This window comes from Ochotona princeps, chromosome X (genome assembly GCF_030435755.1).
Source record: "Ochotona princeps isolate mOchPri1 chromosome X, mOchPri1.hap1, whole genome shotgun sequence".
Taxonomy (NCBI): Eukaryota; Metazoa; Chordata; class Mammalia; order Lagomorpha; family Ochotonidae; genus Ochotona; species Ochotona princeps.
The window spans coordinates 92,201,569-92,217,187 of record NC_080865.1 but is presented as its reverse complement, the minus strand read 5'-3'; the positions used below and the strand labels follow the sequence as shown (position 1 = coordinate 92,217,187).

At 40.6% G+C, this 15,619-nt stretch overlaps 1 protein-coding gene across 1 annotated transcript in view; it reads left to right on the top strand.

The window, feature by feature from the left end:
- Window positions 1-15,619, top strand: part of GPC3 (glypican 3) — a 383,088-nt gene that overhangs the window by 248,985 nt on the left and 118,484 nt on the right. Inside the window, exons 4-5 of the mRNA XM_004587718.3 lie at window positions 322-455; window positions 8,561-8,686. Of these exons, the coding sequence (XP_004587775.2) occupies window positions 322-455; window positions 8,561-8,686 (260 nt within the window). The remainder of the gene's footprint in view (window positions 1-321; window positions 456-8,560; window positions 8,687-15,619) is intronic.

Below are 15,619 nucleotides of genomic sequence, written 5' to 3'. Positions count from 1 at the left end.
TTGAAACGTAACAATAGCAGGAGCAGTGTGTAGAAGATCCTCTCAAATGTGTACTTCATTATAGAAAAAGGGAGTTTTCATCTTGGGAAATCTCTGAACAGGCTGTGTTCACAATCCTTTCCTAGACTTCAGCTTTCCTTTCTCCCAGGGGTTCTTTGACTGAAGAGCTTCTCAACTTTTTGACTGCGGTAATAATTTCATTCTGCTCTTCAAAATGAAATTCAGGCAAGAAATTGAAGTGCGTTTCAGAATGTTTCTACTGTCATATCTGCGAAAGTATCATGTGAATATATTGCATTTCTTTTTTTTTTTTTTTTCCAGATTGGCAAGTTATGTGCTCACTCTCAACAACGCCAATACAGATCTGCTTATTATCCTGAAGACCTGTTTATTGACAAGAAGATATTAAAAGTTGCTCATGTAGAACGTGAAGAAACCTTATCCAGCCGTAGAAGGTGAGAGGGTTTTTCTACTCTTTTTCAGCATACAATCAACAATTGTTTTTGAAGGTAGAAAACTGTTGGAACTTCTTAAATATATGTTCTCTAGTTCTTTGGAGTTATGTGTTCAGTTGAATGCTATCATCTGTTAGTATTAAGGAGAAAAAAAACAGTATTGCATTACCCAAGCCACAAACAGATGTAAAGGTACTTGTGTAAATATATAGTACAGCGACACAGTAATGTCCTTATTCAAGATCCTTCGTTGATTAAACAAAAGTCTGTGCATATAATTTGGTCTCAGTATTCCATGGCTTGATTTGTGGCTTTCTCATTATTGACAGAGAGTCAGGATTAAATTTACCAGAGGAAGGCTAAAATCTGGTAGGATGCCACCCACCCACCCACACACGCACGCACGCACGCACACACACATGCATGCACACACACACACGCGCACACACACAGATACAGAGGGATCGACACAGAAACATGCAACAGCAGTATTTACTTTCACTTTTTAAAAATGATAAATAATCTGGTTCCTTGGTAAAACAGCAGTCAAAGAATAAAATGCAGAGTTTTTTTTAAATTCCCACTGTTCTGCTCCATCCCTCCTTCCCATTAGGTTCTCTCCATTCCAATTCTAACTTATTGGTTAAAATTAAGGGACAGGAATAGAATGGGAAACCCAACACAAAACTGGGGAGAATTACCTTACCCGCAAAGTGTTGTCAAGTTTGCCAGGGCTCAGGAAGAGCCACACATGATTTCTTCTTGTTGACTTTGAAGAAGTTGATAGAGGTCTACAGATAGAAGATAAAAGATAAGTAATACCTGGTATTTGTGCCAAGTTATTGTATTTTCTCATCCTCAAGAACCTCCTGAATTGCTGTTTGAGATGGATTCATGGAAGAGCAGGAGAAGAAAGCTATCTTGTTTTAGTAACTTTGTCTTGGAAGCATCACCTTGTCAGTTTTGACGTATTTGATTAGTCAGATGCAAGTCACTGATTTGGATCCATACCTAGGAGATGGGAAACTAAGCTCCACCTCTTGAAGGGAAGAATATCAAGGAACTTGTGAAGATATTTTAAAACCACTGCAGGGCTTCTTAAACCAAATGTTTTAGTACCAATTTCTTATAGCATTTGGGTTCTTTGGGGAAAACTTTATCTCTCCAAGAAGATAAAAATGAGGTGATTTATCAAGACCCTCTTAATGCGTCATGCTCTGTTACTTTCACTCTTAGCCTCAACCACCTAAGCAATTGACTTCAGGTCACCTAAGCTATCAATCTTCAATAGAAAATTCTTCCATATTTGGTGGAAATTCTCTCTCTCTCTTTATGTGTATATATATATATATATACACACACACACATACACATGTATATATATACATATATATGTGTGCATATATTCTATTAGATATAATATTATGTATTATATGCATTGTATATTTCATATATATGTATAAATTTTTTTTTAAAGATTTATTTATTTTTATTACAAAGTCAGATATACAGAGAGGAGGAGAGACAGAGAGGAAGATTTCCGTCCGATGTTTCACTCCCCAAGTGAGCCGCAACGGGCCAGTGCACGCCGATCCGATGCCGGGAACCTGGAACCTCTTCCAGGTCTCCCTTGCGGGTGCAGTGTCCCAATGCATTGGGCCGTCCTCAACTGCTTTCCCAGGCCACAAGCAGGGAGCTGGATGGGAAATGGAGCTGCCGGGATTAGAACCGGCGCCCATATGGGATCCCGGGGCGTTCAAGGCGAGGACTTTAGCCGCTAGGCCACGCCGCCGGGCCCTATATGTATAAATTTATCTAACATTTGTTAAATGCCAGAATGTATAACCTGGGCATTGAAAATACCAAGACACTCTGCTGACTAGCACAAACTAATGTTTAAATGGACTTGTATACAAACAATTACTAAAAGTTTTGGAAGTTTTAAAGCAAAAGAAGGTCCAGAGTACAAAGGTAGCCACCTCCAGGGAACAATAGGATCTTTATCCAGGTGAGTTCCAGTAGAGGTTTCATGGAGGAAGTAGTGCATGGATTTGTATCAGAGACACATATGGAGCTTTCAGCAGAACAACCACAACCCAGTCTCGTTTTGAAATTTTCCTGTCAATGTAGACAAATTTATGAGGCAGGAAGTTGATACAAATCCTACTGTAATGGCTTCTCTCTTGGACTCTCTGTTGCCTATTTCTTTTCACCTTACCAGAAAGAGCTCTGTAGAGATTGGCTCTGCCCAGAAAAGTAAAGTTTGATAAATAGGCTTTTTGTTGGGCACTTGGATTTGGCACTTTGTTCAGAGTCTTTTTAAAAACTTGCAACTAGCCTTCAAATAAAACAAAAGAGAAAAAGGAAAAGTGACAAAATGAAGGATGGTCACGAAGGGCTCCTTTGGGTGTAGAGAGCATGACATTGCTTATCTTTTTTTTTTCTTCAAACTAAACATTAGAGTCTGAGATGGAGCCCTTCTTTCTCAAATCTCTGGGAGAAGAAGAAAACAAAAATAAGAGTACTTGAATACCTGACATCATTGACTTCCCTTAAAACATGGTAAACTGTTAGGGAGAGGGGCACAGTGAGGGTTAACATAATCTGCTAGACATATTGGTCCTGTGGTCTGAGGCCATTAGGAGAGTTTGTCTTGGCAGAGTGTTGATACCCCCTAGAAGTTTCTCAGTATGTTCTGCACAGCATTCCATACTGTCCAGAAACAAATGTATGTGTCTACCACGCTCATGCCCAAACTCCATCCTCTGATTAAAAAGATAATTAGAAAGGAACTGCATTGTAATATTCAGTCTGTGGCAGTTGTGAGCAAGCTGTCTGAATGTGATTTGAAAAGCCTTTTGCTTTATTAAAGTAGCAACCCACAAAGAAAAGAAAATTCCTGTGATAGCATTCAGAAGTCATCTGTTTGTTTTGTCTGCCCCCAACTGGGTAGTTTGCAATACACAACTAATCTTAGCAATACCTTAGTTCAATTTAAAGGCGATTTGATACTCAACTGGTGGTCTATGTGTGGGACTCAGTGTTTGTTGAAGGGCTAAATATTGAAATGATCTGTCAGCAGATGTAAAATAATGCGGGTATTGCAATCAGACCTTCACAAGCTCTTGCAGCTCAAATTTGTTCAGCATGTCTCGCTCGCCAGCCTCTCCTTCACTTTCCCTCTGGAATGTTTTCTTCGCCATTTCCCTATGTACATGTTTACCTTTTTCATATCTCATGTGATGTTTGGTAGAATACATAAGCAATATTTTCCCTTTTCCAGACTCAAAACCTGTAGTTGAATTGTCCATTTTGCATCAAGTTAGTGGCCTAGCTGCTAAACTGTGAGGAAATCCTAGTTCTTCCACCCTTGTGTTCCAGTCCTCTGCTTCCTGAACTCTCCCGGCTTGGTCTAAAGGGGCAGTGATTTAGATGATAGTGGTAAGTGATCTGGAGAGAAAAAGAGCATACGTTGATCTTAGGTCCCTCATGGAAAACCAGTGCTGACTGCCACCGCCTCTCAGACTGTCACTGTGTGTGACTAGGTAGCCTTATGAGTTTGACGGTGCCTTCTACCCTGTGACCAACACCACAGTGTGTTTTGAGGGAGTTAATCAGTTTCTGGCCTGGTACAAGTCCCTAGCACTTCTTTCTGCATTTGTCAACATCATCTGTATAGCTGACATTGTGTAAAGGGTTAGGCTGTAATTAATGGGAGGCACCCTTAGCCCAGTTAGGGAAACAGATCTCCAAGTAAATGCTGGTCCTCCATTGAGGGTGGGTGTCAGAACTGGGCCACATACAGAAGAGTGACAATCATCAGTGAATGGAAAAACCAGCAGTTCTCCTGAGGGAGCCCAAGAAGGCTTCTTGGGCCTGAAACATAAGTGGGAATGCAAAATCAGGAGGCAGGAGAGGAGCATGTTCCAGGCAACGGGAGCAGGGTGAGAAGAAGTGTGTGCTCGTCTCTGGAATGGCGGAACATCGTAGTTTTGAGTCAGATGCTGAAAGGCTGTCTCCAGCAGAATTAGATCACGCTCTTGCATCATTCCAGTCTTAGTTGCTTTAGTTTAGGTACTTTGCCACATTTTTTTAAAATAATGAGCTTATGTTACTTCACATTAAAGAAAAAAAGAACGTTAATAGCAGCAAGAAAAAAATATTTGTGATCTGCAGTTGGGGATGAAAAGCTGTGTTTACATGCATTGTTTTCCAGTTAGTGCTGCCTTGATGCCTATCCAAGCAAAGCATTGCAAGAAAACTAACGCAGTCCCCTGCCCCACAACCAGGTTGATGTAAGCTCTCCATGGAAGATCATGTGGGCCAAACCATGATATTTGAAAAAATGCTTGTCAGTACTATGGGATCCTATATGTTGGTTCCACATTTAGCACATTGAAGCCATCAGCAGATGTTAGTTCATCCTAACTGACAGGCATAGACACCATTATCTATAAGTCAGTGGTGTATTTGTATTAAGTGAAGTGTAATTGAAATTAAAGAAGATTGCCTTCAACCCAAACGTTTTTCCTATCTCAGGCAAATAATTGTTGGAGCTTTAGCTAAGAAATAAGCTGTATCTAAGGAACCTGTTTAGGACCAAATAATATTCCATTGCATGTACTCAGGGACTTGAAAAGGTTTGTGGAACAAATTAAAAGAAAGCTTATTCTGGTGAAAAAGTGCAATCCATGCACAATTTTCTCATAATGTCCAGTATCTTTGAACAGGTACCTAGTTTCAGTGTATACTTAGAAATTGCAGGATCATAGGGTAACTGTATGCTTAACTGTGTAAGAAACCTCCAAGTTTTTCCCACAGTAGCTGCACTATTTTACATTTCTACAAGCAATATTTGAGGGTTCTAACGTCAACACATTTTCACTAGCACATGTTATTATCTACTTTTTTTCTGCAACCATCCTAAGTGAATATCACAGAGTGGTTTTGCTTTGCATTTCTCTGTTGATGAATCTGTCTTTAAATTACATCTTGGTCCTCCATCTGTGACGCTTAAATTCTCAGACACAATTTTCTTTGTGGGTCTCCACTGTCTTCCTGCCAGGCTTTTAGAAAAGAACCATTCAAATCACTATAGCAAATTAGCCAAGAGATTTACCCAGCCCAGTACCTAGCTAGTATATGAAAAAGAACACTAAAATGTGTTGCAAAAAGATTACAGTTGTAGTTATTCATACTCAGTTCAAAAGATGAGGGATTTTAACTATCTTGTGCATATAAACCTATCTGGATCCTGAAAAATGTTTTAATTATTCTGCATACCTAAATTTATCCAGAATATAGTGCATGCATTTCACGTATATTCTACAGACGCATGATAATGGTAGTGTCGGCAGTGGCTAACGTTGAGGCTGGCTTACTCTGCTTATTTGTGATTGCTTGGACATGCTATGCTAAACATTGTGCATGCATTGACTCATTTAATTATTACAGTTGACTTGCAAGATAAGTGCTACCCTTCGCTTCACTTTTCAAGTAAGGAAACAAAAGCTCAGAGAAGCACAGAATTTGTCTAAGGTTTCACTGTTAGATAAGTGAGAGAATGCCTGGCATTGGAGACTCAGCTGGGTCTGACTCCAAAGTCTGGGTGCTTACACACTACTCACAAGAGACAGATGTCACTATGGTATGGTTGCTAGAGGAAGCTGTTTTAAATTCAATAGAAATCACTTGGAAGTAAGTTTTTAAAGGCCAGTCTCATCCTATGTCCATTTTACATGTCTTGAGGAGGTTGTGAGTACTCTGTGAAAGTAGGGCAAACTTTTATTCATGTTTCCCTAATTTACCTTGTTTGTGTTTCAAAGAGAGTCCTTGAGTTCAAGAATGTGGTGCCCTAGACTGTGTCCCCATTATTCACATTCTTTGTGGTTTTCTTAGACTTTTATCTCAATCTTTCCAGGTAATATGCTTCCATACTAAAATAGGAGGGCTCATCCCCTTGACATTTTGATCGAATCTCATCTGGATCTTTTTCAACTTGTCAAGGATCATTGTGATCAGTTAAGAAAACTACAAAGGTTTAGATGCAGGGTAGTTTTTTTTGTTTGTTTGTTTTAAAGATGTATTTATTTTTGTTGGAAAGTCAGATATACATAGAGGAGGAGACATAGAGGAGGAGAGATAGAGGAAGATCTTCAGTCCAATGATTCATTCTCCAAGTGACCGCAATGGCCGGTGCTGCGCTGAACCGAACCCAAAACCAGGAGCCAGGAACCTCCTCCAGGTCTCCCACGCGGGTGCAGGGTCCCAAGGCTTTGGGCCGTCCTCAACTGCTTTGCCAGGCCACAAGCAGGGAGCTGGATGGGAATTGGGCCTGCCGGGATTAGAACTGGCGCCCATATAGGATCCTGGAACGTGCATTCAGGGTGAGGAATTTAGCCACTAGGCTACTGTGCCAGGCCCAGGATAGTTTTTTGTTTATTTATTTGTTTTTGACTTCTAGGGAAATCAAATTGGGAGGCATTGCTAAGGTTCAGTTTTTCATTCCATGTGCTATGTTAAGGAGAGAAGGTTAAGAGGTAAGAGGAAACCTAGGGGAAAGTCTTTCATTAATGAGAAGGCCATCGTTTCCCATAGACTAATGGCCATATTCTCTTTCTTCTTCTTGTAGGGTGAATTACTCAGCCTAAGCCTTTAGACTTGCAGTTTTTACTCTTGGGAACTGTATTATTACCTTGTAAAGCAGAGCATCACTGCTATTAGCTGTTAATTGAGCCCATCTTTTTCCTCAGTGAGAAACCATAATATTGACTTTTATTTTCAGAGCTCTGTATTGACCCCGTTCTCTTTGGAGACTGATGGTGCTCAACTACCAAAAAGTAGGCTTCAAGGGTGCTCTGAGCATAGCAGGAAGCTACTACTGGAGTAGAAGGAGTTATATATATCCCAATAATGTTCCTGGAGTTGTTCTGTCCATCTCACTTTCTTTTACTGTGCCAAAACCTTTAGGAATTCTCTCTCCTCTATCACTGTCTTTTCCCCTGACCCTGCAATCATTAGCTGGAATGAATAGTTGTATGTTAATAAAGTAGAAAACGACATCACATGCAATATCATCTTCATAAATCTTCCTTTCTTGGCCAGCTCTGAGATCCAATCCCAGAATGCATTTCTGGGCCTAGGACTGTCACCAGTGTTGATGAGATTCAGGCCTCTAACTCCTACAGAGGCCTATCTGGTCAGTCCATTATGTTAGAAAATAATTCTTTTTAGTTGCTTACTATTGAATATGTACTGCATCGATATTTTAATACTTCTTTTAAAACATAAGCACCTCTGTTCAGCCTCTGGTGTGTTCATTTTGCATAACCATGTCTGTCTGAAACAAGGCAATGGGCAGGAAATGTTGCAGCCATTTATGTATGTGTCTTATGCATATTTGCATAATGCTCTATCTTTATTCCCTCTGTCTCTCATGCTGCTCTGATCATATACAGCATTGAAACCAAAGCAAATAATAAAATACACTGGATTCCTGTCCTCTTACCTTTCCTCCTCACAAGAAACATGGGGTTTACACAAAGAACAAAGAAACCTTCCTCCTGCAGCAGTGTGGGTTTCTCTGACTATGTTGTCAGGAGGATTTCAGTGAGCATGTGCTGTTCTGAGCACCCTGAGATTCTGATCTGCAGCCATTAGCCAGAACCTGTATGGAAAGGGGCCATCTCCAGGGTAATAGCATTGTAAATTACAATCAGTGCACTCAATTACACTCAGAAAGCAAAAGATATGTAGTGCTCCAGTGTGCTTTGTAATCAGCACCTTTGAGAATGCCGGTAACAGCATGGTGAACAAAGAATGGAAACTGCTAAACGTGTTGGAAAATGGATGTTGGAATTAAATCATCCTTCTGCTAGGAATGGCATCTTATGTGGCAGGCAATGGTTTTCTTCCCCCCCCCCATATCATTTTATTGATTTAAAAATAAACTGAATTGTGGCTGTGTAGCCAAGAATGTCTTCAAAAATCATTTATTGCTCTAATCAGTCTGGCAGAACCTTTCTGTCATGCTGATAAGGAAATTAAACTTTTCGCACACTGGGCTTTCTTGCCTCTTAGGCACTGATGTTTTGTTTTTCTTTCAGGGAACTGATTCAGAAGTTGAAGTCTTTCATCAACTTCTATAGTGCTCTGCCTGCCTACGTCTGCAGCCACAGCCCCGTGGCCGAAAATGACACCCTGTGCTGGAATGGACAAGAGCTCGTCGAGAGGTGATTCACTCTTTCAATTCAGATATAACAATAATTGCAGAATAATCATCATGTATTCATCTAAAGGTTCTCTTGGCCTCCATGGGTTTCACAAGGAAAATTCTGGCAAAATTGTATATATGAGCTTCTGTGGTGTTGCAGATGCGATCTATAGTTCATGGAATTTACAAACTTGGATGCACAGAGAACTCTGTTCAGGAACATTTTACAAAGTGTGAAGTGTAGAGCAGCTGTTTTTGTCTTTGGCTTCTTCCATGGCTTCCTTATATGGGTCCTCATCTATTAGATTTTTAGGCATTGTACAAATAGCTGTCTTTTATTGAAAGGTAGCGATATGTTAGACACCACTGTTAGTGCTATGTATGTATTAATACTTTTTATCTATGCAAAATTCTGTGAAATGAATGTTGTTAAGCCTCCCTCCCCATTTTACAGATGAAAATGAAGGAAAAAATGGAAGGAAGGGAAAGCAGAAGACCATTTCATTGAGCAAATTTAATGAAATGTTTGATGATTTCTGTACTTATCAGTATCATGTATACTAACCATCATAACCTCATAACTGAAAAAATATTTTTCATTTATTTAGTGAGCAGTTTCCAAGTACCCCAGGTATGTTGAAGTGAATGAAATTCCATGTCCTCATGCAGTTTTCATTCTGGTGGGATAATAGTAGTCCTAACCCTATAGCTTTATGTGTTGGATAAACCGAAGAGGCCAGAATGCTTAAGAGACCGCTTGAAGCTTTAAAGAATGTTTGTATAAGTAACGGTATGTTGTAGAGGGGCAAACAAAAAAGACCCGAAATCAAGTTCTGAGTCTTTCATTGCTCTGCATAGAGCACGTGACTCAACCTCATTGGGCCTTGGTTTCCCCATCAACAAAATGAGATAATCTGATCAGAGCCTCCTCCTGCCAGCTCTGATAGTCTGTACGTCCCCCCCCCCAATATTAATTTATTTATTCACTCATCCTTTCAACAAGTACGCTTTAAGATATTGTGTATTGGGAACCAGGCCAGGTGCTAGAGATACTAGGGTAGAAAAGTCCTTGTGCTTGCTATAGAGAGCCAATAAGAAGATTCTTCAAAATATCCATGGAAAATGGAGCCAAGAAATCAATTTAGGGGGAGTGTGCATTTAGCCTAGTGTCTCACATTGGAGTGCCTGAGTTCGAGTCTGGCTGTGACCCTTGGCTCCAGCTTCCTGCTAACATAGACCCAGTGAGGCAGTGACCATGGCTCAGATGACTGGGTTTTTGCCACCCATGTGGGAAACCTGGATTGCCTTTCTGGCTCCTGTCGCCAGTCCTTGATCAGATCTGGACTTTTGGAATGTGAAGCAAGAGATGAGAGCATGTGCAGGATTTTCTCTGTCTCTTCCCTCTGCCTCCTCCCCTCTCCCTCTCCTCCTCTCCTTCTCTCCCTCTCTCCCTCCTCTCTCCCTACCTCCCTCCCTCTCAATTAAATATGAGTAACAAAAAAGTTTATTTGGGAACAAAAGAATCCTATGCAGGATTTTTTTTTCATATTATACCTTTTCCATTAGCTTTTCAAAGATTATAGTTTTCATATTTTTGTGGCTCCAAGACTAAGGACATAGGATGCTAAGTGGAGTTTATTGCCATGCAGTATACTGGACATATAGAAACAAGGTTTTGGAGCTACATGAACTTGGTTTTACATGTCAGTGTTGCTGGTAACCATATGTGGTGTTGGGTCAGTCACTTTCAAGGTAAAAGAAAACGTTGCAGAATATTTTCACCTCACTATTGTTGTCACTCCACTATTAGATGAGGTCATAAATGTAAAGCCCCTAGTAGAATACCCCATACTGGAAGTTCAATTCATCTTACTTCACTGTTTTCTCCCTTCTCAATTCCTCTTCTTTGCAATAAAAAATAAAACCCATGATTAAAAGCCACTTGTTTCTAATCTAAGCTCTTTTACTGACATGAGGAGAAAAATGAAGTTGCCCACCACTCTGGATGAGGCACTGAACTGGCATGAAAATAGACTTCCTTCTTGCAAATGTGAGCCAGGCTGGAAGGATTAAATGGCCCCAGGCCACCCACCCCACTCTGGAGAAACTGTTTTTTCAGCTTAAGAGCTCATCAGATACTAAGTAGAATCATGGAAAGATGCTTAGCTGTTATGATTTTTTAATTGACAGAAAAAAGCAGATGATATTTCACTTTGTAAAAAAAAAATGTTTTAAGTCAGTATAGTGGTCAGTATTGTGGCCTAGAGAGTAAGCTGCCACCTGCAATGCAGGCATTTCACACGAACACTGATTTGTGTCCCGACTACCCCACTTACAACCCGCTCCCTGCTAATTCACTTGGGGAAAGCAGTGGAGGATGACCCAAGGACTTGGATCCCTGACACCTGCTTGGGAGACTGATGAAGCTCCTGCCTTCAGTCTGTTGCATTCCTGGCTGTTGGAGCCCTCTGGGGGAGGGAACCAATAGATGGAAGATACTCTGTGTCTCCATCTGCATAACTGTGACTTTCTTCCGCTTCCAATCTAGCTTCTTGCTTAATTCCTGGGAGGCAGAGAATGATGCCCCAGCTCATCTTGGGTCCCTGCCATTTGGGACACCCAAATGGTAATCCAGTCACCTGGCTTTGGCCTGAGACAACCATGGCTGTTACAGGCATTTTCCAGAGTGAACCAGTAAAATGCAAGAACCCTATTTCTCTCTGTGTTCCTTTGCCTTTCAAATTTTTTTCAGTAAAAATTCATGGGAAAATAGTCAAAACATAAGATTGTTTTGGCTCAAAATGTTCGTGAATTTTGGAAGCCCCCTTGTATAACAACCAGGGAAGAAATGAATGATGGAGGGAAGGAAAGGGAAAAACCAAGGAGAAAGGAAGTAAAGAAAGAAACAAATCAAATATATTTGTAGACAGAATAAGGGAAATCTAATCTAAGACGTTATTCTTCCTTGGTTAGTAACCCCAGGTTATAATTAACCTGTGCTGGTATTACTAACCTAATGCAATGATGAGACTAGGGAATAGTGTCAAACTAGTTTTTGTTTGAACTACTCAGGAATTTACATTTAATAATATGAAGTTCTTCAGCCTGAAGACATATATGTCCTCTGTACCATTTATAAGGTTAATTCTGTATTCATGTCTCATCTATAGTTAAAACCTCTTCACAGAGCCTTTGACTGAATCTCTCAATTTATCCTAACTAACACCACTTAATACTGTCAAATGGGTTGTACATTTTCTAGCTATCTGGTTAGGATTTGTGTTTCTTTGGGAAAATATTTGCTGCTAGCGAAAATTATGAAAATCAAAGATCCAGACCAAGAAGACTTGTTAGTGGAAATTCTTGTTTAAAAGGAGGATATTGACGGTGAAGGAAAACATTGAGAAATATCCATGTCACCTCTGTTATCAGAGCTGTTGATCCCTGCCTGGCATGAATAAACAATGGCTCAACTTTTGAGGAGTTAATCTATTGCTCTCTAAATCAGGTCATATTTCGTCTGCTTTCAATTTTTATCTTTTATGAATGCATTCAACTGAAAGATGGATGAAGAGACTGCTTTCAAGATCTGTCGCAAATGAACCTGCCATTTGTCCTTCTCTCCTCCTCACCGCCACACCACCTTGGTATCAGATAAACAGTGGCTTGGCTCCCAAGATTTAGCCGAGAAATCTTTGAATTAGCAACCGTGGTCCACTTAAGCCACCAATGGATCCTACAGGCATAGATGTCCTAGAATTGCCAAGGGCATTCTTCCAGCATTTTTCCCTTGTGAAACTACAGAGAATTTCAATTAAAGAGCCCCTGGGACCCTGAGAAAAATAAAAGAACCACAGAGGTTAATACTGGGTTAAGCAATAGATAAATATAGGCTTTGCTGCATCACCAGTGGTAATAACTTACAAGAGTGAACATTTGAGTAGATACATTCCCAAACACTCTTTTAGAACTGCATGTCAAATATCTGCATAATGGACTATAATTTTCATTCTCTTAAGAATTTTGACCTAACGATCCCTTTTTATTATTTAATAAAGTTTGTTTATGTTAGTATAGCGGATAAATTATTTAAACCTATATATATACATTTAAAAAAACCCTAGTTTGAGAGTAGAAGCATTTGTATTTATCATGTGTTTCCTCCTAACTCTGGGACTCTCCCATGGGACACCTAGCATGAGAGGATCCATTGCCTGAACTCTACAGCAGGAACCATACAGTGAACATGCCACCTCTCTGACCCGTGCGATCTTACATGCCAGTGCTCCCCAAGAAATTTCTCTTTCTCCCTCTCAATTCCCTCTTCTACTTCCACGATCAGGGAAGTCTTTCCGTGTTTATATTGTCTCTCCTGGATTTCTCTGCTTAATTACAAAGTGCATAGCAGGAACGTGGCAGTCAATTACTTCAGTTTCCAAGGAGCTTTATTCTTTAAAACTTGTAGATATTTTCTGAAAGTGGGGTAAGGAGTTTCTTTTACTTTCTTCTCTTCTGGCTTGGCAGGATAGAGTATGTTATATCAGCAAGTGAGAGTGGACAGGAGAACACTTCACACTTAATTTAGGAGTGTGCAAAAAGAAGTTTGTAGACTCTTGTCCATAAAATAATTTCCCCTCAGAATCTTGGAATGACCAAGGAGAACAATTGATTCTGCTGTTATAATTCAATGATTTTGCAAACATTAGATTTTTGGGTGAGTAGGTGCAACAGTTTTCTAGCACTGTCTGTGGTTTGTGTAGCAAGTGGGAGAGACACTCGGAATCTTCAGTCAAAGTGATTGAGTTCTCAGTGTCAAAATTCTCAAGTGCATACATTCTCAGAAATGTATAAATATGCAAACATGCAAAACGCATCTTCATGGCATCCAAACAGGCTGCTGGTATGCAACAGTTCTTCTCCATAGCTTCCACCGTGCTTGTGTAAAAATACGCTGGGGTGTGTGTGTGTTCAGATTTATGTGATGGTTCTTCTCTGAAGTACTCAAGGCAGAATACATGCAGTTTTATAGGGTACCCAATGATAGCAACAACAAGGAAGCAGACACCTAAGATAAAATGCAGAACTGAGAGAATGAGGTTTTAGTTTAAAAAAATAAACAACAGATAGTAGAAATATTATCCAATGGTACTGAGTCAAGCACTTAATTCATTTGATTAAAAGCCTGTTAAGTATAACTCAAACTAAAGTCCTGCTGAAGCCATGAGGAGGCATCCATCATCATGATGGCTTAAAAGTTAGGAAGAAGGTGTGGTGTTCCACCTCCCAGCTCATTCTTCCCGAAGCTTCCTACTGGAAGTAGCTCCTCTGAAAGGCTGATGGGAGGAGAGAGGGACAAATAGGGTTGTAGTATTTGTTTTGACAAATAAAGGAAATTCTTGGTCCCCTCAGACATTTTTGAACTTCATTTCTACTTGAGTTGTCTGCAAGCAGAAAAATGACCCTGCTTTCTTTCTAATTTGTGGGGGAACAGCTCTGTGAGCCTGCGTGCATGCCCTAGGAAGGAAGTGCCGAAGTAGAATTTGGCTTGCTAGTGCGGCAGGTTACGTATTCGGCCTGACCTTAGGTAAGTCAGGATTGATCTTAGAAAGCTTTGAAGCAGAAATAGATTATATAGAAAATTATTTGATTTGGTAAAACTGGAAATATGTATGGAAAATAAAGGGTTTTTTTTAAAGATTTATCTATTTTTATTGGAAATTAAATATACACAGAGAGGAGGAGAGACAGAGAAGAAGATTTTCCGTGCACTGATTCACTCCCTAAGTGGCCACAACGATCGGAGCTGAGCCAATCCAAAGCCAGGAGCGTCTTCCGGGTCTCCCACACAGGTGCAGGGTCCCAAGGCTTTGAGTCATCCTCGACTGCTTTCCCAGACCACAGGCAGGAGCTGGATGGGAAGCGGGGCTGCCGGGATTAGAACCGGCATCCATATGAGATCCTGGCACGTGCAAGTCTAGTACTTTAACCACTAGGCTACTGCACCAGGCCCAATGTTTTTTGTTTGTTTGTTTTATTTTTTAATCCTGGTATGCCATGCATAGGTAAGTTTGTGGAGGAGCACCCCCATGGAACAATACCTCTTAGGGCCTACACTGGCCTAATTTTCCACCGCAGATTTGTCTTCAAAATAGTCTTCAGTGATCATGATTTATGAGGACCTACTGTATGGCAGTTCCTGGAGATTGTAGTGTCACATAACATAACTTCACCTTCAGAACTGAATGAGTAAAATACAGCTTTCCCTTTGATGATGGTTTGTCACAATGGGCTGTATCCAGGATGGGCTATACTTGGTCCCTTTTCATTTGTTGGGTACCAGGAAGAGACCATTTTTATGGCTCAATATTGATATGTCTGTGTGCTACCCACAGAAGACTGAATGGCTTATTACCTTAAGCAGACCATGGCAGCCTATCCTGGACTTGGTTGGGTACACACACACACACACACACACACACACACACACAAAGAGAATTTCCAGGCCTCTAAGGCAGGTCTAAACATATCCATACCTCAACAAATAATTAACACCTCTAAATTTCCTCTATGAAATGTTATTCTGATGGTTGAGTAAGGTTTGTTTCCCCTTACCATCACTACTCTATGCACCAGAGATTTTCTGTTCAAACCTGCAAAATGTAGTAAATAGAAGTCAGAAGGAACATAATTGCTCTTAAGAAGTTATGGAATGAGGGCCCAGTGCAGTAGCCTAGCAGCTAAAGTACTCACCCTGTACGTGCTGCGATCCCACATGGGCACTGATTCATGTTCTGGCAGCCCCAATTCCCACCCAGCTCCCTGCTTGTGGCCTGGGAAAGCAGTTGAAGATGGCCCGAAGCCTTGGGACCCTGCATTCACGTGGGAGACCCAGAAGCGGCTCCTGGCTCCTGGCTTCAGATCGGCTCAGATTCAGCCATTGCAGCTGCTTGGG